This window comes from Eucyclogobius newberryi, unplaced genomic scaffold (genome assembly GCF_026437365.1).
Source record: "Eucyclogobius newberryi isolate DKJ021-1_F unplaced genomic scaffold, fEucNew1.0.hap1 SCAF_7, whole genome shotgun sequence".
NCBI lineage: Eukaryota > Metazoa > Chordata > Actinopteri > Gobiiformes > Gobiidae > Eucyclogobius > Eucyclogobius newberryi.
The window spans coordinates 6,846,678-6,871,066 of NW_027316389.1; the positions used below are offsets into that span (position 1 = coordinate 6,846,678).

Below are 24,389 nucleotides of genomic sequence, written 5' to 3' on the forward strand. Positions count from 1 at the left end.
GTGAACGAGACTTGAACGAGACTTGAATGGGACGTGGACGAGACGTGAACGAGACGTGAACGAGACTTTAACGAGACTTGAACGAGACGTGAACGATACTTGAACGAGACTTGAACGGGACGTGAACGAGACGCGAACGAGACTTGAACGGGACTTGAACGGGACGTGAACGAGACTTGAACGAGACTTGAACGAGACGTGAACGAGACTTGAACAGGACTTGAACAAGACGTGAACGATACTTGAACGAGACTTGAACGGGACGTGAACGAGACGCGAACGAGACTTGAACGGGACTTGAACGGGACGTGAACGAGACTTGAACGAGACTTGAACGAGACGTGAACGAGACTTGAACAGGACTTGAACGAGACGCGAACGAGACTTGAACGGGACTTGAACGAGACGTGAACGGGACGTGAACGGGACGTGAACGAGACTTGAACGAGACGTGAACGAGACGTGAACGAGACGTGAACGAGACTTGAACGAGACTTGAGCGAGACTTGAACGGGACTTGAACGGGACTTGAACGAGACTTGAACGAGATGTGAACGGGACGTGAACGAGACTTGAACGAGACGTGAACGAGACGTGAACGGGACTCGAACGAGACTTGAACGAGACTTGAACGAGACTTGAACGAGACGTGAACGAGACGTGAACGAGACGTGAACGGGACTTGAACGGGACTTGAACGAGACTTGAACGAGACTTGAACGAGACTTGAACGAGACTTGAACGGGACTTGAACGGGACTTGAACGAGACTTGAACGGGACTTGAACGGGACTTGAACGGGACGTGAACGGGACTTGAACGGGACTTGAACGAGACTTGAACGAGACTTGAACGAGACGTGAACGAGACTTGAACGGGACTTGAACGAGACGTGAACAGGACTTGAACGAGACTTGAACGGGACATGAACGGGACTTGAACGAGACGTTAACGAGACATGGACGAGACTTGAACGAGACTTGAACGGGACGTGGACGAGACGTGAACGAGACTTGAACGAGACTTGAATGGGACGTGGACGAGACGTGAACGAGACGTGAACGAGACTTTAACGAGACTTGAACGAGACGTGAACGATACTTGAACGAGACTTGAACGGGACGTGAACGAGACGCGAACGAGACTTGAACGGGACTTGAACGGGACGTGAACGAGACTTGAACGAGACTTGAACGAGACGTGAACGAGACTTGAACAGGACTTGAACAAGACGTGAACGATACTTGAACGAGACTTGAACGGGACGTGAACGAGACGCGAACGAGACTTGAACGGGACTTGAACGGGACGTGAACGAGACTTGAACGAGACTTGAACGAGACGTGAACGAGACTTGAACAGGACTTGAACGAGACGCGAACGAGACTTGAACGGGACTTGAACGGGACGTGAACGAGACGTGAACGGGACGTGAACGGGACTTGAACGAGACTTGAACAGGACTTGAACGAGACGCGAACGAGACGCGAACGAGACTTGAACGGGACGTGAACGAGACTTGAACGGGACGTGAACGAGACGCGAACGAGACTTGAACGGGACGTGAACGGGACTTGAACGAGACTTGAACGAGACGTGAACGGGACTTGAACGAGACGTGAACGGGACTTGAAAGAGCCTTGAACGAGACTTGAACGAGACTTGAACGAGACTTGAACGGGACTTTAACGAGACGTGAACGAGACTTGAACGGGACTTGAACGAGACGTGAACGGGACGTGAACGAGACGTGAACGGGACTTGAACGAGACTTGAACGGGACGTGAACGGGACTTGAACGAGACGTGATTGAGATTTGAACGAGACGTTAACGAGACGTGGACGAGACTTGAACGAGACATGGACGAGACTTGAACGAGACTTGAACGGGACGTGGACGAGACGTGAACGAGACGTAAACGGGACTTGAACGGGACGTGAACGAGACTTGAACGGGACGTGAACGAGACGCGAACGAGACTTGAACGGGACGTGAACGGGACTTGAACGAGACTTGAACGAGACGTGAACGGGACTTGAACGGGACTTGAACGAGACGTGAACGGGACTTGAAAGAGCCTTGAACGAGACTTGAACGAGACTTGAAAGAGACTTGAACGGGACTTGAACGAGACGTGAACGGGACGTGAACGAGACGTGAACAGGACTTGAACGAGACTTGAACGAGACTTGAACGGGACTTGAACGAGACGTGAACGGGACGTGAACGAGACGTGAACAGGACTTGAACGAGACTTGAACGAGACTTGAACGGGACATGAACGGGACTTGAACGAGACGTTAACGAGACATGGACGAGACTTGAACGAGACTTGAACGGGACGTGGACGAGACGTGAACGAGACTTGAACGAGACTTGAATGGGACGTGGACGAGACGTGAACGAGACGTGAACGAGACTTTAACGAGACTTGAACGAGACGTGAACGATACTTGAACGAGACTTGAACGGGACGTGAACGAGACGCGAACGAGACTTGAACGGGACTTGAACGAGACTTGAACGAGACTTGAACGAGACGTGAACGAGACTTGAACAGGACTTGAACGAGACGCGAACGAGACGCGAACGAGACTTGAACGGGACGTGAACGAGACTTGAACGGGACGTGAACGGGACGTGAACGAGACTTGAACGAGACGTGAGCGGGACTTGAACGAGACTTGAACGAGACTTGAACGAGACGTGAACGAGACGTGAACGAGACTTGAACGAGACTTGAGCGAGACTTGAACGGGACTTGAACAGGACTTGAACGAGACTTGAACGAGACGTGAACGGGACGTGAACGAGACTTGAACGAGACGTGAACGAGACGTGAACGGGACTTGAACGAGACTTGAACGAGACTTGAACGAGACGTGAACGAGACTTGAACGAGACTTGAACGGGACTTGAACGAGACTTGAACGAGACTTGAACGGGACTTGAACGGGACGTGAACAGGACTTGAACGAGACTTGAACGAGACTTGAACGAGACGTGAACGAGACTTGAACGGGACTTGAACGAGACGTGAACGGGACTCGAACGAGACGTGAACGGGACTTGAACGAGACTTGAACGGGACGTGAACGGGACTTGAACGAGACGTGATTGAGATTTGAACGAGACGTTAACGAGACGTGGACGAGACTTGAACGAGACGTTAACGAGACATGGACGAGACTTGAACGAGACTTGAACGGGATGTGGACGAGACGTGAACGAGACGTAAACGGGACTTGAACGGGACGTGAACGAGACTTGAACGGGACGTGAACGAGACGCGAACGAGACTTGAACGGGACGTGAACGGGACTTGAACGAGACTTTAACGAGACGTGAACGAGACTTGAACGAGACTGTTTGGTTCGTTTGCTTTGGCAGGAGCTCCTCGTCCTTTAGAGACGACCCTGGCGACTGCAGCACGTGGACATCTAAAGAACGGACAGAACCGGCTTTAAATGTCTCGCTTCATTTGTCATTGGACACGTTAGACACAGAGGGACTTTTGGACATTGTCTTTAGCCTCTGAAGTAAATAAAACTGAGATGTGACGGAAAAGCTATGATTTTGCCTCATTTTGGAGTTAAAACTCGAATAAATCAGACTCAGAATTACATAACAACAAATGTGTCCAGTTTTTATGGTTGAAAAAGCTCATTTCAGTCGACTCTGGACAGACACGAGCGTCCAAATGCAGGACACAGAGGACACAGAGGACACAGAAGACACAGGAGACACAGAGGACACAGGAGAAACAGAGGACACAGAGGACACAGGAGACACAGAGGACACAGGAGAAACAGAGGACACAGAAGACACAGGAGACACAGAGGACACAGGAGAAACAGAGGACAGAGAGGACACAGAAGACACAGGAGACACAGAGGACACAGGAGAAACAGAGGACACAGAAGACACAGGAGACACAGAGGACACAGGAGAACCAGAGGACACAGAGGACACAGAAGACACAGGAGACACAGAGGACACAGGAGAAACGGGACACAGGCGAAACAGAGGACACAGAAGACACAGAGGACACAGGAGACACAGGAGAAACAGAGGACACAGGAGAAACAGAAGACACAGGCGAAACAGAGGACACAAGAGACACAGAGGACACAGAAGACAAAGGAGAAACAGAGGACACAGGAGACAGATGACACAGGAGACACAGAGGACACAGGAGAAACAGAAGACACAGGAGACACAGAAGACACAGAGGACACAGGAGAAACGGGACACAGGCGAAACAGAGGACACAGAAGACACAGAGGACACAGGAGACACAGGAGAAACAGAGGACACAGGAGAAACATAAGACACAGGCGAAACAGAGGACACAAGAGACACAGAGGACACAGAAGACAAAGGAGAAACAGAGGACACAGGAGACACAGAAGAAACAGAAGACACAGGAGACAGTGGACACAGGAGACACAGAGGACACAGGAGAAACAGAAGACACAGGTTAAACAGAGGACACAAGAGACACAGAGGACACAGAAGACAAAGGAGAAACAGAGGACACAGGAGACAGAGAAGAAACAGGAGACAGAGGACATAGGAGACACAGAGGACACAGGAGAAACAGAAGACACAGGTGAAACAGAGGACACAAGAGACACAGAGGACACAGAAGACAAAGGAGAAACAGAGGACACAGGAGACACAGAAGAAACAGAAGACACAGGAGACAGAGGACACAGGAGACACAGAGGACACAGGAGAAACAGAAGACACAGGAGACACAGAGGACACAGGAGAAACGGGACACAGGCGAAACAGAGGACACAGAAGACACAGAGGACACAGGAGACACAGGAGAAACAGAGGACACAGGAGAAACAGAAGACACAGGCGAAACAGAGGACACAAGGGACACAGAAGACAAAGGAGAAACAGAGGACACAGGAGACACAGAAGAAACAGAAGACACAGGAGACAGAGGACACAGGAGACACAGAGGACACAGGAGAAACAGAAGACACAGGTTAAACAGAGGACACAAGAGACACAGAGGACACAGAAGACAAAGGAGAAACAGAGGACACAGGAGACAGAGAAGACACAGAGGACACAGGAGAAACGGGACACAGGCGAAACAGAGGACACAGAAGACACAGAGGACACAGGAGACACAGGAGAAACAGAGGACACAGGAGAAACAGAAGACACAGGCGAAACAGAGGACACAAGAGACACAGAGGACACAGAAGACAAAGGAGAAACAGAGGACACAGGAGACACAGAAGAAACAGAAGACACAGGAGACAGAGGACACAGGAGACACAGAGGACACAGGAGAAACAGAAGACACAGGTTAAACAGAGGACACAAGAGACACAGAGGACACAGAAGACAAAGGAGAAACAGAGGACACAGGAGACAGAGAAGAAACAGGAGACAGAGGACATAGGAGACACAGAGGACACAGGAGACACAGAGGACACAGGAGAAACAGAAGACACAGGTGAAACAGAGGACACAAGAGACACAGAGGACACAGAAGACAAAGGAGAAACAGAGGACACAGGAGACACAGAAGAAACAGAAGACACAGGACACACAGAGGACACAGGAGAAACAGAAGACACAGAGGACACAGGAGAAACGGGACACAGGCGAAACAGAGGACACAGAAGACACAGGAGAAACAGAGGACACAGGAGAAACAGAAGACACAGGTGAAACAGAGGACACAAGAGACACAGAGGACACAGAAGACAAAGGAGAAACAGGAGACACAGAGGACACAGGAGAAACAGAAGAAACAGAAGACACAGGAGACAGAAGACACAGGAGACACAGAGGACACAGGAGAAACAGAAGACACAGGTGAAACAGAGGACACAAGAGACACAGAGGACACAGAAGACAAAGGAGAAACAGGAGACACAGAGGACACAGGAGAAACAGAAGACACAGAGGACACAAGAGACACAGAAGAAACAGGAGACACAGAGGACACAGGAGACACAGAGAACACAAGAGACACAGAGGACACAGGAGACACAGGAGAAACAGAAGACACAGGGGACACAGGAGAAACAGAGGACACAAAAGACACAGGAGACACAGGAGAAACAGAAGACACAGGGGACACAGAAGACTTGGACATGAAAGTACTGTGATAGATGAAAGGAGGATTCAGGTCGACAGAAAGATCCAAACACATTGACAGATCACGTGATGCAGTAGATCTACAAACATCTGGATCTCTCTGGAACATAACAGTTCTTTCTTAAACGTCGTGGTCTTAAAGTCGATCAGATGAAGCTCGAGATCGATCTAAAACTGTTCAGCAAAGGTCACGTTTGTCCTTTCTTCTTCTTCTTTAGTATCGATACTTGTCTGTTTCGATCCTTGTTTTATTAAATGTCGATGACTTTATTATGCAGCTGTTTATAATGTTTCCCTTTGATTATTTATGATGATATGAAGTAGAGTTCAAACATGATTGCGTGACTGTTTGAGAGCTCCCTCTGCAGGCCACAGTGAGTATTACCTCTAAAGAAGACTAACGTGTCCTCGAGTAACTTTAAAATAACTTTAAAATATTATTATTACTCAACTAGGAGTGAAACGCACGTACTTACTGAAGTAACTGTGTGAACCGTTCACTAAGTCATTTGTTTAGTATCGATACTCGCTCAAGTGAGTATCTAAGTTCGATACTAGATCTAAATATCGATTGGTTTCTGACTTTTGACAACTCCACTGTGAAGTAATTATGATTATTTATGGTTGATTATTATTTAAATTGGATTCTCTTTTAGCCATTCTATAAATTTAAGGCACTTTTAAAAATGACATATTGTATTTGTTTATGTATTCGTTAATTTATTGAATATTGATGTTTTTATCTTGATTTCCTGTCACTTCTTCTTATAACACTTAAGCACTTTTCTGAAATCACCATGACGACGTTCTGATTTGGAGTCTAAGATCTGCACAATATTAAACCAAAACCTCCACGTCTGGCGCAGTTCTCTAAACCTGTGAAGTACTTTTACTTCTGAACTCGAAAAGTACATTTATCAACTGTTTGCATTGATACTTTTACTTCAGAAGATATTTTTTAGGTGATACTATTAAAGTTACATTTCTTGAGTTCTTCCTTCAGTATTTGGGAATTTTGTTTCCATTTATTAATTAATGTAAGTTACGTATTTATTTATTGAATAAAAACCTGAATTAAAAATAAATAATTTTCAGCATTATTTACGTGTTTATTTCTTCGCGTTGCCATGGTAACGCATCTTCTTGTAAAACATGTGGAGTTACTTTGTACAAACTGTGCTCCACAAACAAAACTCAACATAATTCATATTTTAAAAACAAACACAAACACAAACATCGGCTACAAATGTCATTTTATTATCACTTTAAATAATATCTAAATAAAGGGTCTAAAGACATGCGCGTGTGTCCGTTATCAAAAATATGGTGTTGGTGGAAACAGAAATACATCCAGGTTTATTCATATTTATTATTATGATTATTATTATTCATATTTGTGAGGCAGCTCGGGCTACAAGGTGAAACCGTTGTAACTTCTTTTGAATCCAGAAATGGGGCAGTGCATTTATACGACACATTTTCACACAATAAACGATATTTACGTAAAAAAAAAACACAAAAACAAAAAAAAACACATTAAAATAAAAACCTGGATGTAATTCGACCCGCGCCGTTCTCACTACGGAAATTAAAAAAAGGACGACGGGAACACGCAAAGGGCCAAACGCTCGACCGTCGCCGCCCCTTTGGTAAAAACTGTATTAAACCACGTCTTATGTACACGAGCGCGGGGAAGTATGACACTAGCACAACCACGTCGCCGTAAAAAGTCTCCGGACCGTATTTACATTCATCTATTTACAGCCGCCGTCGCCTTCGCCGCAGCCGCGCAGTGAGCCGGACTGTCCACCGGGGGGCTCGCCGCGGCCGTGCGGAGAGTGTAAAACGCTTGGGTGAAAAGCTGGTGTGCGGTTCTTCTTTTGTGTGTGTGTGGAACGTTAAAAAGGTTGCGCTCCAGGGCGGGGCGGACAGGATGGTCATAATAATAATATATATATAATATGTACACAACACTTTGAACTGGATACGCCTCAAAAAGTCCTCGACGTTCATTGTACAATGAGACAAGTCGTCGGTCGGTCGCGCGTTCGTTGATCGTTTTCGGACAACACTGGACAGTTCAGGCACAGGTCTAACAGTGGAAAAACGCCGCCTTGTCGTTTCGGGAAAATGCGCGTGACCCCCTTCCCCCCACCCCCCGGACTGATTCGGCCTCGACGCAGGAACACGCCCCCCCCCCCAGTTAAAACCGCTCGAGCTCCGGCCTTTCGAGTTCCGGCCTTTCGAGTTGAGCTGCCTCGTTTATCTGTCGACAATAATAAAACATCCGGCTGAATAAGTGCACTTGTCTTCCTTTTTCCGCCGCCGTGTTCCGTGACGAAACCCGGATGGCTTTAAAATACAACGAGCGCCTGAGCTCGAGTTCCGTTTTTTTTTTTTGCGGCCGATTTCCTACGTTTTGGCGCCGCGGATACGACGGGCCCAGCAAAAAACGCTGGTAAAAAAAACGTATAATCCTGCCGCCCCGAAGTGCAACGCTGTGTGCGGCTTTAAGAGTGCGTTCAAGAGTCCGTTGTGGCGTCTCCGGGCGGCGCTGCTATGGCGTCTTGCTGGGGGAGTTGTGGTACTTGACCCGGTACTTGTTGATGTTCCTGTAGTGGAGGACTTCGGGCTGGCGCGCCGTGGTGCAGGGGAGGAGCCCGTCCCGCCCCTCGCCCATCAGCCACTTGTTGGTGTCGGCGCTCTGGTCCCGCGACACGTGCTCCTTCGCCCACGCGTCCACCCGGGCCTGGAAGCGCGTGTGCAGCCGCGTGCTCACCCGCTCGTGCGACTGCGGGGGCGGGACGGGGAGGTTAGTCACGGTGTGGGCGGAGTCACACGGCTACAGGAAGTCGACACGAGCAACTTAAAGGGCCCATGACGGGTTTATGTTTATATGAGCTTCTAATTGTGACTTTATTTGGTGTATTTATATCTGCTGTACATGTCAATTATAGTTTTAGACCAATTGAATAAGTGTAAAAAAGCTGCTGAAAATGACAGGAAGTGACATCACACCAGGGACATTCCAGTCAAAGTTTATGCAGAAATTACTGAAAAATAAACAACTTTTCTGACTCTTAAACATAAATTCAGCAAACTAAAGATGCTTTCATATATAATTTATTTTTGTTTTGTTTTGACGAATAAAATAGTGACATTAGATGAGTTTTGGCCCAGTGTTTGCTGGGTAATATCCTAGTGGGATGTCATCAATTACAAACAAGAAGTGAAATTATAAACCTAAAAAGAAATTGCTATTTTGGGATAGAATTTGTATATATTTTGTACTAAATTTAAAATATATTCATCTCAACTGCATTTTAGTTCAATGAGTAGTTTGCCCTGTAGGGGGCGCTTTAAAGCCCCTCTGAAGGTTCTCTTGTTTTTCTAGTTCTGACTTAGTTTGTTGGTGTAGAACCTGTTGTAAATATTTATCTTAGTTTTACTTCCCTTGCAGTTTGTGAAGAAATTGCAAAAAATAAAGATTTAAAAAAATTACAAAGACGATCTGAATCCCTCTGTGATGTCATCAGCGTGCGACACAGACAGACTAAACCCTGTTTTATGGTATTATTGTGTCAGCTCTGAACTGTTGTGTCGTTTATGTGGAGTTTGGCTCTTGTTTACAGTCTGGTTGCTATGGTAACAGCTGTGGAATGACCTCTAACCCTGTTGCTCATGTCCAACCAGGAAGTACAATGATAAACTTTACACAAATGTTTAGTATTTAGTAAATGTTTCAGGTCGCCGCCCCCAGGTCGCCGCCCCGGTCCCCATCCCAGGTCCCCGGTCCCCACCCCAGGTCCCCGGTCCCCACCCCAGGTCCCCGGTCCCCACCCCAGGTCCCCGGTCCCCACCCCAGGTCCCCGGTCCCCACCCCAGGTCCCCGGTCCCCGCCCCAGGTCCCCGGTCGCCGCCCCAGGTCCCCGGTCGCCGCCCCCGGTCCCCGGTCGCCGCCCCCGGTCCCCGGTCGCCGCCCCCAGGTCCCCGGTCGCCGCCCCAGGTCCCCGATCGCCTCCCCGGTCCCCGCCCAGGTCGCCGCCCGGTTTACCTGGTGAGCCCTCTGCAGCGCGGTGCGGCGGTACATGTAATCCTCGGACTTGAAGACGTAGACCATCTTGTAGGAGTTGAGCTTGAACATGCACTCCATCTTCTCCTTGTCCAGACACTTCTTGGCCGCATCCGTCGCCTCCTTGTCCAGCTGCTCGCGGCCGCGCTGGTACTTCCTGATCCGCCGCAGGTTTCTGACCACCACAACAGGAAACACACATTAAGGGGAGGAGCATAACGGGCACAGGGATGGCCAGAGTATTCGGATCATCGACAGTTGTGATTGTTTAGGTCACAGTAGATGTGTAAAAACTGAAGACAAAAAAAAAAGATAATCGTGACATTTTTAGAAGAGAAATTAAATAAAAGAATAAAAATAATCATAGAAAAGTGACAATTTTCAAACTAACTTAGGTCTTTGTAGTGCAATTGAATTTATTTTTTTTGAAGATTTTAGAAGCAAAATTAAGTCCTTTCTGCTCAGCCTTGACACAAAAACATAAAATTAAGGAAAGAAAATGTAGGATTTTATTGTTTTGTGATGCTAATAATCGCCAACAACTGTTTATTCAGGACACAATATAAATCATAAGAACAAATAATAACTAATCTGTCCTTTTCCTCCTGCATCTACTGCGTTGTAACAATGAAATTTCCCCATGTGTGGACATCAAAGGAATATCTTATCTTAACTGTGACCATTTTAGAGACAAAGTTTAGTCATATCAATTCAATCTTCTTTTCTAAAACGTACATTTGAAAGTAAAAAGAGTTTTCATCTGGTGTTTAACTTTAATTTCTCCTTCAGAAAGTTTGATGTCATAAAGATTGTCACAAACTAAAGATGAAACGTGATTTATTAGACAATTTAAAAGAGAAAAATATAGATTTCACTGTAGTTTTGTCGTGGAGTCATTAATCGTGGATAAACTTTCAACTATAACACTAACATGAGACATCGTGACATCCATAACAGACACACAACAGGAATATGTATTTTATGATCCATAACTAGTTTTATTCACTTACAATAACCTTTTAAAACCTTTATAACAAACACAAGTACATTTGGACCTCTACTGTTCCCCCCCGGTAGAGTGTTGGCGCCATCTACTGGCTGCAGAGGGAACTGCACACAATTAAAGAGCCCTTGAAACATATTTGGAGCTGACCTCTGACCTCCTGGTGATGGTGATGGGAACAGTACGAGCCTGGAGAGGATTTATGGAGATACAAATAGCAGATGATTCTCACGGAAGGAGAAAAGGTCATGATCATGAGGAGAATCAGAATGTTTTTGACGTGGCAGTTTACGTCTTTGGAGGTCGAAGTGTTATTACTCCTACATTTTTCAATATTTTGATGTGAAACAGAAAGTCATAAGTCATAACACGGAGCCAACGCCACAAAATGACTAGATGCAAAATGTAGAGCAGCTGATCAAAGTTAATTAGTCCTTTTTATATATTCTTTAAATACAAACAGAACACTTTGGACTGGAGTGAAATGTTGCCGTTTTGAAACAAACTCATGTGAAATTAAGAAGAAAATTAGTTTTTTTTAAAGAAGAAACTCAATTTGTTATTTGTTTATTACAATGAACTATCGAGTTTATTTAAAAAATGATTTAATATGCTTTTAAAGGGTTTACGGAATGTACAAAAAATTTAAGAAAGAATCAATAGATTACTCGATTACTAAAATAATTGATAGCTGCAGCTGTTGACCGTGTGTCTAAGAGAAGATAATCCTTTATTGTCCACACATGGGGAAATTTTGGTGTTGCAACGCAGTAGATACAGGGGAAAGGACAGATAACTTATAGGAAGTTTAAAGAAACACTCTTAATAGAAGAACTCTTATGAACAAAAACAAAAACTCTTATTAACAAAACTCCTGTAAACAGGTCCTCTCATCTCGGAGGGAAGAAATAAAAAATAAAGATAAAATAATAATAATAAAAATAGCTGGCATAAGACAAATAATACTAATAATAATGGTAAGACAAACACTCTTATTTACATCAGTGTCTCGTTCCAGTGCTAGTTTTTAGTCTCTTTTTGACGTCGATCATTCAAACGCAATGAAACGATAATAAAAGTTCAAAGAGCTCGAGTTTAAGACTGACCTGGGCAAAAACACCGGCTTCTGCGCGAGGTGCTCCCTCAGCTCCGGAGTGGTGGAGTCCGGGTTCAGGTAGCGACCAATGTAATCGGACCAGCGCTGCCAAACCAAACACACGCCATCGTTCACGCGGGCGGAACGAAAAACACACGCGCGCCATCGTTAGCGCGACCGGACCGTTGATGGCGGTTAGTTGGGTAAACTCACCTCGGCCTCCATGGGCTCGTCCAACGCCTCCTCGTCCGTGTCCAGAAGCTCCACCGTGAGCTGCACGTGACCTCTGCTCCTCACAAACATCACCTGGAGGGAAAACGCACGCTCGTCAAAAAGAAAAGGCAAAACTCCGCTCTGGTCTCTGGAAGTCGTGGAAAAGCGCTAAAAGACGCATCGCGGTAACGAAATGCGAGGCTAGAATCACAAAAAGAGCAGATTTTTTTGCGTTTTTCAATTCCGTTTCACATTAATACACCCGACGATGACTGAAACACAAACTGGTAACGTTTCAAAGTCGTGAAAAGCGCATAAAGACGCATCACGGTGACACAATAGGAGGCTAATATCACAAAAAGAGCGGATTTTCTCGTCGTACCTTGAAGCAGTTCTCGTCGGACATGACCTGCTCGGCCCGCCGCTGGTAAAGGGACTCGGCCGTGCTCCGGGACGCCTGCGTGGACAGGCCGCCTCCCGTCGCCGCGTTGGAACCCTCCGACAGGTACAGGTCCGTCACCTGGACGCAGATCTCGTCGCTCACGATGTGCTGCAGCTGCGAAGGGACAGAGCCAAGAGTCAGGGACCGGGAGTCAGGGACCGGGAGTCAGGGACCGGGAGTCAGGGACCGGGAGTCAGGGACCGGGAGTCAGGGACCGGGAGTCAGGGACCGGGAGTCAGGGACCGGGAGTCAGGGACCAGGAGTCAGGGACCAGGAGTCAGGGACCAGGAGTCAGGGACCAGGAGTCAGGGACCAGGAGTCAGGGACCAGGAGTCAGGGACCAGGAGTCAGGCCCGATGGCGTTTCAACAGTCCAGTTCAAGGGTGTAAAGTGCAGAGTAAAAAACTACTAGAAAAATGACTTTTCCCCATTTTTTGGTCTGTTTTTTCTCTCGACATAATTATGGCTTTCACGAGGAAACAAAAAAATATGTCAAATCTGTTCCAAAATGTATTAGTTTTTTATTATTTTTCACTGTTTGCAAACATGGAAAACAGAACTAGCTCAAGTTTTACACATAATAAAATCAAATCAGTTTTTCCCCAGCACAGATTTGTTTTAAAGCATCAGTTCAGGAGAAAATGAGACCAGAACATTCTGAAGTTAAATTGTAAAAAATAAAATTGTTTTATTCTTGGAGAAACAGGAAGTGCACCGTTAGCATGCTAATGTTGTTAGCTTTAGCTGGTCTCAGAGACTTGTGAAAAGTGCTATAAACTCGGTAAATATTTAGGATGCTCAGGATGAAATCAGGAAAGTGAGCGACACGTGTGGAGCTGTGAAGAGTTTAACATGAGCTCATTCGGTTTTTAATGTTTCAAAACTGTAAAAATCTTAACTAATAAATTATTGAACTCTCAAGCTGAATTCTCAGCTAATTAAGTAATCAGATTAAATGGTTAAAGAGTTTCAAAACATGCCATGAGATGAAAATAGACGTTTTAAGACTCCGCTATTTCACAAAAAGGATGCAAAAAATTGATAAATGTAGTGAATTTGACCCTTTGATCCTCTTTTGTCTGTAAATAAATGTCCGTTGCTTCACTTCAGCACTTTTGTGTGGTACATGTTTAGTTTCGCTGAATGCGCTTATTGTGCGGAAAATACGGTAGCTTTGATCACAAGATATCAGACGTACTTTTACTCATGCCCCGGGAGAGATATCTCTTTGAATACTTTACACGCTGGTTATTTTACTTTACACGTGCCGGACGCTTTTCTCGTGGTGTAAATGGAGTTTAATGTTGGACCATGGCTTTGGTTTATTAACTTTACAAAGTCCAAAAGCGGAGGTGATGGGCCCCGGGGCCCGTCTGGGACCCGCATATACTTCAGAGCTGAGCAGAGTTTAGTCATTATTTATTTGCTCCAAGAGCTGCGTCTAAAGGTTTTTTTTTATCTTGCGGGGTTTGTTTTGGGTCTTTTTCCGGGTCGTGCGTAGCACGTCATCTCTGATTGGCTGCGGCGGCGCATCTGCTGCAGAAAGTTGGACAAAGCTGAAGATGTCGCGCCGGCCGCTTTGGACGCCTCGTACACGCGCCCAAAGCGTCCGAAAACGCAGGACGCAGGTTTACATAGACTTTGAATGTAAACTGGACACTTTGGACGCCGCGGTCTGTGACCCCCTTTACGCGCACAGGACGCTTTACGTGCGCTTGATACTTTACACACTTTACCTGGCGTACGATGCTCTGGATGAGTTTGTCCATGGTGAAGGCGGTGAAGGCGTGGATGGTGAACATTTCCCTCAGAGAGTCTTCGTACTGAGACGCGTCCATGTTTCCATCCAGAAGGTTCCGCACCATCTCCAGGAACGCCGAGTAATAGTCCTCCACCTCGATGTCCACTGCGAGAGGGAACAACACCACTTCAGACTTATTGTACTAAAGGTTATATCGCAGTTAAAGTAGTAGTGTAATATAGTATTGTAGTAAAGCATCAAAAAGAACTGAAAGAACATGAACTAAACAAAGTAATCTTCCATTCAACGTATTTCATAATAAAATTATTTCTAACTGAATTTAGTCAATATTTTTCGTCAGTTTTTTTTCTACATTTTGTGTGTAGCTTTGTACTGCGTGTACGTCATAGTTAAAAGTACACGCAGTAAACGATGTACAAAGCAATGCATTTGACAGAAGCAAATACAAACGTCTTCAGCTCTGCGTTTTACTTTTCCTCACACAGTATTTACATATTATTTGTACGTTTTACAGACATTTTCTTTGAACTTTTCAATTAAGTATGTGTGTTTTACTTGTATATTTATTTACTCATATCGTGTTTAGGGCAGCAAAATAAATCACAAAAGTATTTTAAGTAAGTACAGTATTTTCCGCACTATAAGACACACTTAAAAGCCTTTAAATGTTCTCAAAAAACGACTTATAATCCAGTGCGTCTTGTATGGATTCATTCTGGTTGTGCTTAATGACCTCCAGTGATTTTCTATGGTACGCGTTTGTTTCGCTTAATGCGCCTTATAATCCAGTGAGTCCTGTAGTGCGGAAAAAACGGTAATTGATATTGCAACAAAATATAACGAAATAAACGAAATAAATATTGGAATAACATCTGACAGAAATGTACTGCATTCAAAACTAAAAGGACGTTTAAACAGCAGAACGGTGCGATATCGATACTTTTTGCGATAATTCCCAACACTGCAGCCGTACACGACATATGACGGATCTCACGCTCTGAAGTCCTCGCGTCCCGCTTGTCCACGCTTGTCCACCCGTGTCCACCCGTTGTCCACCCATTTCCACCCGTTGTTCACCCGTTGTTCACCCGCTGTTCACCCGCTGTTCACCCGTTGTTCACCCGCTGTTCACCCGCTGTTCACCCGCTGTTCACCCGCTGTTCACCCGTTGTTCACCCGTTGTTCACCCGCTGTTCACCCGTTGTTCACCCGCTGTTCACCCGCTGTTCACCCGCTGTTCACCCGCTGTTCACCCGCTGTTCACCCGCTGTTCACCCGTTGTTCACCCGCTGTTCACCCGCTGTTCACCCGATGTTCACCCGATGTTCACCCGTTGTTCACCCGTTGTTCACCCGCTGTTCACCCGCTATTCACCCGCTGTTCACCCGTTGTTCACCCGCTGTCCATCACTTTTCTACCCGTGTCCACCCTTGCCCACCTCTTCCCACCGCTTCCCACCCGTCCTCCACCCGTCCTCCACCCGTACACTCACTGGGCTCCTTCAGGCGCAGCTGGACGGCCGGGTTGTCGTTCTTCTCCCTCCTCAGCCCCAGGACGTCCCTCTCCCAGTCGCGCTCGCGCACCTCCTCCTCGATCTGCCGCTCGGCCTGGACGTACAGGCGCAGCAGCCGCGAGCAGAGCGTCTGGTGCAGCCGCAGGAAGATGTACCAGTTGTTGTTGACGTAGAAGAGGTTGTAGGCGTCGTCTTCGTCCTCGTCGCCCTTCGGCTTCTGCGCCGCCGCGTTGCCGAAGAGCAGCTTGGACTTGGACGGGCTTCCGCCTCCGGGGACGCCGTTCTGCTTCTTGGACCCGTCCTCCAGCTCCTCCTCGTCCTCCTCGTCCTCCTCCTCGGCGTCGGAGAGCTCGCCGCGCTGAGCGAACAGCACGTCGGGGATGAAGTGGTGGATGACCTGCTTGATCTTGTACTTGTCCTCCTTGTTGATGCCCGTTTGCCGCTTGACGTGGTGGATGATTAACGAGGCGGCGTCCTCCAGGATTTGGTGGTCGTCGTAGGACAACGTCATGTGGGGTCCCGAAGGCGGAGACGTGTTCTCCTCCGAGGCCTGTTCCTGTCGCTGGAAAGATGAAGACGCAATTTAGAAACAGACAATCTGACCTTTGAATAGATAAAACAGTCACATGGAAACAAGGACATCATACAATCTGATCCTGAACATGTGTCATGACTTCATTTAATCATCTCTGATATTGTGACTACAGAACATCATCTCAAGAAGAAAGAAAGAAGCTTGAAATCATTATTTTCATAATCACGGCCTCAAAACAAAAAGTTATTTCAAAAAAAGTTAAAGCTTTTCCTTTTTACACAATAATGCGCTTCAGGGATGGAATTAAGATTTGATTACTAATTATGGTAATGATAGTGGCAGTATAACTAATAATATTATGTCATTGTTATTTTTCTTGGTTTTTTTGTTTTAGTTTGAGTGAATGAGCTATTTACTGCTGTTTTCTTTTTTACTCTGTGTGTGTGTGTGTGTGTGTGTGTGTGTGTATGTGTGTATGTGTGTATGTATATATGTAGGTAAATATATATAATACCTTGGGCTTTTGTGAGTGTGTGTGAGTGTGCGTGTGTGTGTGTGTGTGTGTGTGTGTGTGTGGTATATAAAGAAATGTATGTAATGAATTTGAGGAGACCCCAGGAGGAATAGCAACTGGTTTGCAGGAGCTAGTGGGGATCTTAATAATAACCTTTATTATTGTACAGTTTGTATAATGATTGTAATGAGGTCGATATTTGCCGTTGAACACGAGCCGTCGCCGAGGGAACCCACCTCGTCGTAGATGCTCTCGATCTCGTTGAGCAGAGACTTGGAGCGCAGCACTTTGGTGTCGTTCTGTTTGAAGTTGATGCCTTGGTGGTCCAGAGACTTGAGGTAATACTTCTCGTTCTGCTCCCGCCAGATCTTATTGAAGCCCCGCTGCGCTTCCCGCCACTCCTCCTCCTTCGTCTTTAACCTGAGGAAGAAAGTCAACGAGTTACACACGGACAATCACGGGCTGCATATTCAAATACTGTATTTTCCAGACTATAAATCACAACTTTTTTCATAGTTTTGGCCAGGGTGCGACTTATGTTTATACTTATATACTTAAGTAGGTGTATTGAATGCAACTCAAAATGTAAAATAAATAACGTAATGAAAAACATTCAATGGTAAGTTATATTTCAGTTAAATTTGGGTGAATATTATGTGAAGAGACAGAAACGCCACTTTTGATAAACGCAAAGGGAAAAGCTTCAGAGGCATTAATGTGAACGAAACGGACATGGAAACGTTGAAAACCTTTGGAGCGTTTTCTCCCAGTGACTCGGCGCCCGCTGCACCCACATTTTCTCCATGTAATTAAGTTAAAGCAGAAATAAGTCACTTCTTGAACGTCTCCGTCAGGCCGTGTGGTGGATGGATATGTATTTTTGGGGCGTTTGAAGTGTCAAATGTCGCCCCCTGGTGTCTCTGGGAGGAAAAGCACATCGACAAGAGAATATATATATTTGGCGACGTGGAATGTTTTTGTGTGTGATTATACCGTCTTATTATGATCAAGAAAGTTTGGAAAAAGTCTATTTCCTGACGGTGTATTTTCACGAGGGACCTGCAGGGGGAGCTCTGTTCTGAAAAGTGACTTAGTTCTGCTTTAACAGTACATCTGTGCCGTGGTGAAACAAATTTAAGAGTCAAAATAATTAAGATGCTTGAATTGAGTTGGGAAAGTGAGTGATAAGTTAGAACCACTGCAAAATTTTCTGCTTATTACGTTTTAAGACGTAAAATCAGGTTAAAATCAGGTACAGCATCTTAGAATATTGATTAAAGTGACGTATGACAGGTTTTTACTATTTTCTAATTTTGACTTTATTTAGTGTGTTTATACCTGTTGTGCATTCAAATGATAGTTTTACACCAATCGAGCAGGTATTTGTGGAGAAAATTTTAAAAAGCCTGTCGAAAGTGACAGGAAGTGACATCACACCAGGGACACTCATTCCAGACAAAGTTTATGCAGAATTTACTACTAATTCAACAAAATAAAGTCACTCTAATATTTATTTGTCAAATAAAACAAATTGCTACAGTAGACGAGTTTTGGCCCAGTGTTTACTGGGTAATTTCCTAGTGTGATGTCATCAAGTACAAACAGGAAGTGAAATTATAAACCTAAAAAATGTGCTTTTCTGTGATAAAATTTAAAGTTAATGTATCTTAACTGCATTTTAGTTCAATGAGTCGTCCGACCTGTAGGGGGCGCTTTCATTTTAGCCAGACAAAGGTCATTTCCCAAAGCGAACGCAACAGAACTAGAGGAATCGTGAAAAACCTGCAGCTCTAAGTTCTGGTCTGGTTTATAAAATGTATAGAGCGTTGAGGTAATAAACCGTGAATTAAAGCCGCACCTCTTCAACACGATGGGCACGGACGCCGCCGGGTTCTTCTTGAGTCCGTCGATGATGTCCGGCGTCTTGTCCCCGTATATCCTCTGGATGGCCTTCCGGTGGACGACCTCGGATGAGCCGCCCAGAGTGTTGTCCAGCCTGAACTTGGCCTGCTCCTCGGCCGACATCCTCGACAGCTTCCTCTGCACCGCCTCAAGGACGCGCACGGTCGCCAGGTTCGTCTCCAGCACCACGTCCAGCTGCACGAGGGGGGAACCAGGGGGGAACAGTCAAGGTTTAAGTATTGAAAAAATACAAAGACGTTACATTTAAAACATTAAAAAAACCTTTGCGTTTTTATTTATTTATATTTATGTTGTTGTTGCTCTGTTGTTTTTGTTGTTCTGTGTTCAAAAAAAAAATAAAAACACAGCAAGTTTCTGATTTTATTTACATTAAACAGACCAACTTTAATAAATATATCTTATTTTATGAATTGTCTTCTTGATATTATTTTAAATACAGTATATTACCCCTATGTCCAGCTCGAATTTTTTTTAGTTTTTTTTGTCAAACTTATGAAGCTTATAAACATTTTTTTCTATTTTTTAAAATTGTCATTATTTATCTTTTTTGTAGTTGTATTTTTTTGGTTGGTTCCTAAATTGATAACTTACTCAATATCAAATACTGTGGATTAAATAAATAAATAAATCCAAATTCAATGTGAAAGAAAATCTAAATAATCTTTTTAGTCATAGTCTATAAAATTTCAAAAGGTAGAAATTTAGGGATAGATATTGCAGAATTATAAAGGGCTAAAGTGAGAGTTAAATCATGAATCATTCCATTCATTAATTGCAGTCGTGTCCAAGTCCAAGTTTGTTCTCCACGGAATTTGAGACAACATCACAGTGAAATATAAATGCTATTTTAACATATTTTTTGTGAAACATTTGGCGTGTTTTATTTTCCATTAAACCCACGCAGAGTAAAGATGTCACAATATCAACTTTAAGTCAAGAAACGTCGCGATTTTACGATTATTCCGACCAAACGCGATTGAAAGCTTTGTGAAACAAAAAACAAAAAAATACACATTATTGTTATTATTAGGCTCATGTTTTAAAATTCCAACATTTAGAAAATACACATCAAATTGCATTAGTCTGTGTTCCTTCTTCTGGATACGGTGTCAGGGTGCCATCTACTGGCAACAGCGGGAATTACACAGGGAATTTAAAAATCAAAAGAAGAAAAAGAAGCTATTTTAGCAAGTTAGCCGGCATGCTAATATAAATATGCAGCTGTATAACGTGTTAGACTCCAGAAATGTTTCTAAAAAGGACACATACAACATAAAATATCACTTTTTCTTCACGTTTAACCCTGTTCTAAAGTTGTTCCTCGTCAAAATCACACCCGGAGCAACATTTAGCTTCATTTATACTTCAATCTGAGCGTCAAAAACACTTAAAAAAAAACACTTACAAATAAAAAAGTAACAATATTGTCCCATAAACTGCAGAATAAATAAGTACTTCACATGTAGTTTGACTTTCTTGGAGAACGCATAGAACTGAAATGGCGATTACTCCGGCGATTACTGTGCCGATTATTGTGCCGATTGTCCTTTTGCAGCCGCCACAATCACGTTCTCGCCCGAATCGCCCGCGACCGTCCGACTGACCGAACGACCTCTTGACACAAACGGACGCGCACTGACCTCAAAGCGCTCGTCCTCGCATCGATAAATGTGCTCCTCGTACTGCGTCTTCTTGGACGTGACAAACGTGGAGTCTTCGGACCAGGACGGGAAAGAAACCCACGTGTCGTTCAGGACCTGGAGCAAGCAGAAAGAGCATCAACATCAAGACAAAAGAAATGATAATACACTTCATCCGACTTTAGCTACAGGACGTAAAAGATGGTGAGCAGAGAGGTAAATAGAACTAAAGAAATACTCAAAATAAAGGAAGTACCGTATTTTCCGGAGTATAAGTCGCACCTTTTTTCATAATTTTGGCTGGGGTGCGACTTATTTAAGTATAAATATAAGTGATTTTATTTGTTATTTTCACACTTATACTCCAGTGCGACTTGTATATGTTTTTTCTTCTCTATCATGCATTTTTTTCCCTTATACACCGGTGCCACTTATAGTCCGGAAAATACGGTAAGTGTTAAATCTCCTCCAGCACCTCGTTATTAATCACAAATTTCAATTTTTGAAGCTTTCGAACAACTTCATTTCACGCTTACGTCCCTCAAAATACTTTATTATTCGATGCAGACGACATCGCTCTGGTTTTGTCAAAAAATGGGGGAAAACAGTATTAGAACAGTTTATGAAAATCACCAAGGCTAAATTCCAACGATGCTAATTTTTGTTTACTTTTTTGCATTACAACTTCAAACTAAAAACTAAAAAGAAAAATAAGTCTTCCCACCAAAGCTAAAGCTAGTGGGTAATTAACACTTCTCTCTTTGGTTCGGTAACAATAAAGATGTTAAAAACTAAATCCAGTGGAGAATGGTGATTTTATGGTGGGTTTTAATTAAAAAGTTGGAATACAAGATTTGTTTATCCATTTCACGTTCATGGTTTTAGAATTCCAACATTTAGAAAATACAAATCATGCATTAGTCTGTGTTCCTTCTTCTGGATACTGTGTTAGGGGGCCATCTACTGGCAACAGCGGGAATTAAAAAGAAAATTTAAAATACATTTTAAAAAGCTAAATTAGCAAGTTAGCCGCCATGCTGATATAAGTATGCAGTTGTAGAACGTGTTAGACTGCAGAAATGTTCCTAAAAAGGACACATACTACATAAAATATAACTTTTTCTGCACTTTTAACCCTGTTCTAACGTCGTTCCTCGTCAAAATCACACCCGGAGCAACATTTAGCTTCAGTTATACTCGTTTGAAGAATCCTGTTTAGAAAGTTCTCTCCGATCTGAGCGTCAAAAACACGTCTGTCCCTCTGTGTCGTGGCTCCGAGACATTTCAGTCCATCGCCTCAAATCACTCTCACATGTGTAATTCCCTCTGCTGCCAGTAGATGGAACCGAGTCCGTTCTGAAACACCAGTTGCCACAGTAAACGTTCTCCTGTTTAGAGGCCAATAAGAACAAAATAATGCAGAAAGTGTGTCTGTGATCTATTTCCACGAGTCTGGGAAAATGTCAAACTGAGTTGTTTACGAGTGTCTGAGGGGGGGGGACCCTGTATCCGGGGGCAACGCTCCTCACCTCTTTGCACAGGGGGGTGCGGCCTGTGCACTTGGGCTGCGTGTAACTCTTGGGAAGTGCCCTGTAACTGGAGCCCAGCCGCTTGCAGGAGGCGTAGTCTATCTCCATGGCGATGCCCTCCGTGGCCCGCTCCTTGGGGTACGCCTCGATGTGGGACGTCTCTCTGTAGCCCAGGAAGTTCTTGAACCAGTTGAACAGCTCCGGGAATTTACTAAAAAACACAAAAAGGAAAATAAGGACGAGAGTTAACAAAAATACAACACACATTTTCGGCAACAAATTTCGACCGATTTTACGTTACGTTTTGGTTGTCGAAAGTATTGAAAATTAGATACTAAAACTACCGTATTTTCCGGACTATAGGTCGCATCTTTTTTCATAGTTTTGGCCCGGGGTGCGACTTATACTTATATTTATACTTATACCTATACTCCAGAGCAACTCATTTATGTTTTTTTCTTCTCTATTATGCATTTTTTGGCTGGTGCGACTTATACTCCAGATAATACGGTAGTAACAAAATTAAATATTAATTTGTAGGATCAAGTATCAATACTAAAAAACACAATATTTGACCTTTCCTGAACAGTTTTACACTGAGCGTGAACAGTATCAGAACTACTTCAAAACTGCAAGAAAGTACTAGTATTTTGTGTTGAAAATTATAATACATCATCAAAAAATATATAGTTATTTTAGTTAAGATGTTATTACCACTGCGGTATCAATATCAGTATCAAATAGCAAGTATTTTCCCTAATATCTAGAGTTTGACATAAACTTTTTGCATAAATGTGATGTATGTGCAGCCAATACTTTTACTCAAGTTATTTTCAATTACATATGTGTTTAGAGAAATATAATAAAAAACTAAATATGTACTGCTTTATATTATATATTATGTACAAATATTTATTCTTGTAATGCGTCTTGTAAACTTGTGTCTTGAGTATTGTCTTTTATCAACTACATTTTATTATTATTTTTCTATTTTTATTCTTCTTTGGACTTTTCCATTTATTTGATTTCATTCACCTAAATTATTGCTTATAATTATTTTATTGTTCAGATTGATTCTATTGGTTCGACGTTCAAAATGACGAGTGTTTTTTTGTTTTTCCGTCGTCGTGCGCGGGACTGAAACGCGCCACACAAACAACAACAACAACACTGAACACGCTCAAACGCTCACCCTAAAAACGGCAGCACCAGTTGCACCAGCTCGGCTCTGGAAATCACCTCCTGGTTGAAAATGAGAAGACAGCGCAGGAAGTTGTCGTAGGCCTCGGCGCTCCGCAAGGCTTTACGCACCTGAACACAACGGCCAGAAACAAACATGAAACGAGCAGAAAGTCAGACGTTAACAGCTCAAAAACGTATCAGAAAAGTCGTGCGCGGTGTTGGAAAGAAAGTGTGTCGTATTTTCCGGACTATAAGTTGCACCTTTTTTCATAGTTTTGGCCGGGGTGCGACTTATACTCCAGAGCGACTTATATGTGATATTATTCATTATTTTCACACTGACCACCACAAGATGGCGCTCTAGGCTCTAAGCGACGCAGAAGAAGAATCGTCACTTCCTCTTCCTCTGGAGTTTGTGGAGTTGTTTAGAAGTGACACAGAGGAAGAAGAATTCAATGGATTTAGTGATTTGGGGTAAAACTGATGCTTTGCTAAACTTGTTAGCATGTTCTTTATGCTATAGTTATCTGAAGAACTGTTCATATGTTACGTTAACATACCAGACACTTACCACAGTTCTGTCTGTGCCTCATGTAGCTGAAGGTGTTAGCGTTAGCATACGTCATGTAGCTGAAGGTGTTAGCGTTAGCATACGTCATGTAGCTGAAGGTGTTAGCGTTAGCATACGTCATGTAGCTGAAGGTGTTAGCGTTAGCATACGTCATGTAGCTGAAGGTGTTAGCGTTAGCATACGTCATGTAGCTGAAGGTGTTAGCGTTAGCATACGTCATGTAGCTGAAGGTGTTAGCGTTAGCATACGTCATGTAGCTGAA

The 24,389-nt window shown here is 44.1% G+C and overlaps 1 protein-coding gene across 2 annotated transcripts in view; it reads right to left on the reverse strand.

The window, feature by feature from the left end:
- Window positions 1-7,370: 7,370 nt before the first annotated feature.
- The window catches only part of sin3aa (SIN3 transcription regulator family member Aa), a 30,881-nt gene continuing 13,862 nt past the window's right edge, over window positions 7,371-24,389 (reverse strand). For both annotated transcript variants that reach the window (XM_072434623.1, XM_072434621.1), the window contains exons 10-21: window positions 23,567-23,685; window positions 22,375-22,585; window positions 20,846-20,962; window positions 19,141-19,379; window positions 17,519-17,702; window positions 16,213-16,795; window positions 14,695-14,864; window positions 12,899-13,072; window positions 12,517-12,609; window positions 12,314-12,408; window positions 10,187-10,379; window positions 7,371-8,923 (exon numbers count right to left, since the gene is read on the reverse strand). In XM_072434623.1, coding sequence (XP_072290724.1) covers window positions 8,690-8,923; window positions 10,187-10,379; window positions 12,314-12,408; window positions 12,517-12,609; window positions 12,899-13,072; window positions 14,695-14,864; window positions 16,213-16,795; window positions 17,519-17,702; window positions 19,141-19,379; window positions 20,846-20,962; window positions 22,375-22,585; window positions 23,567-23,685 — 2,412 coding nt within the window. In that variant the 3' untranslated portion in view covers window positions 7,371-8,689. The remainder of the gene's footprint in view (window positions 8,924-10,186; window positions 10,380-12,313; window positions 12,409-12,516; window positions 12,610-12,898; window positions 13,073-14,694; window positions 14,865-16,212; window positions 16,796-17,518; window positions 17,703-19,140; window positions 19,380-20,845; window positions 20,963-22,374; window positions 22,586-23,566; window positions 23,686-24,389) is intronic.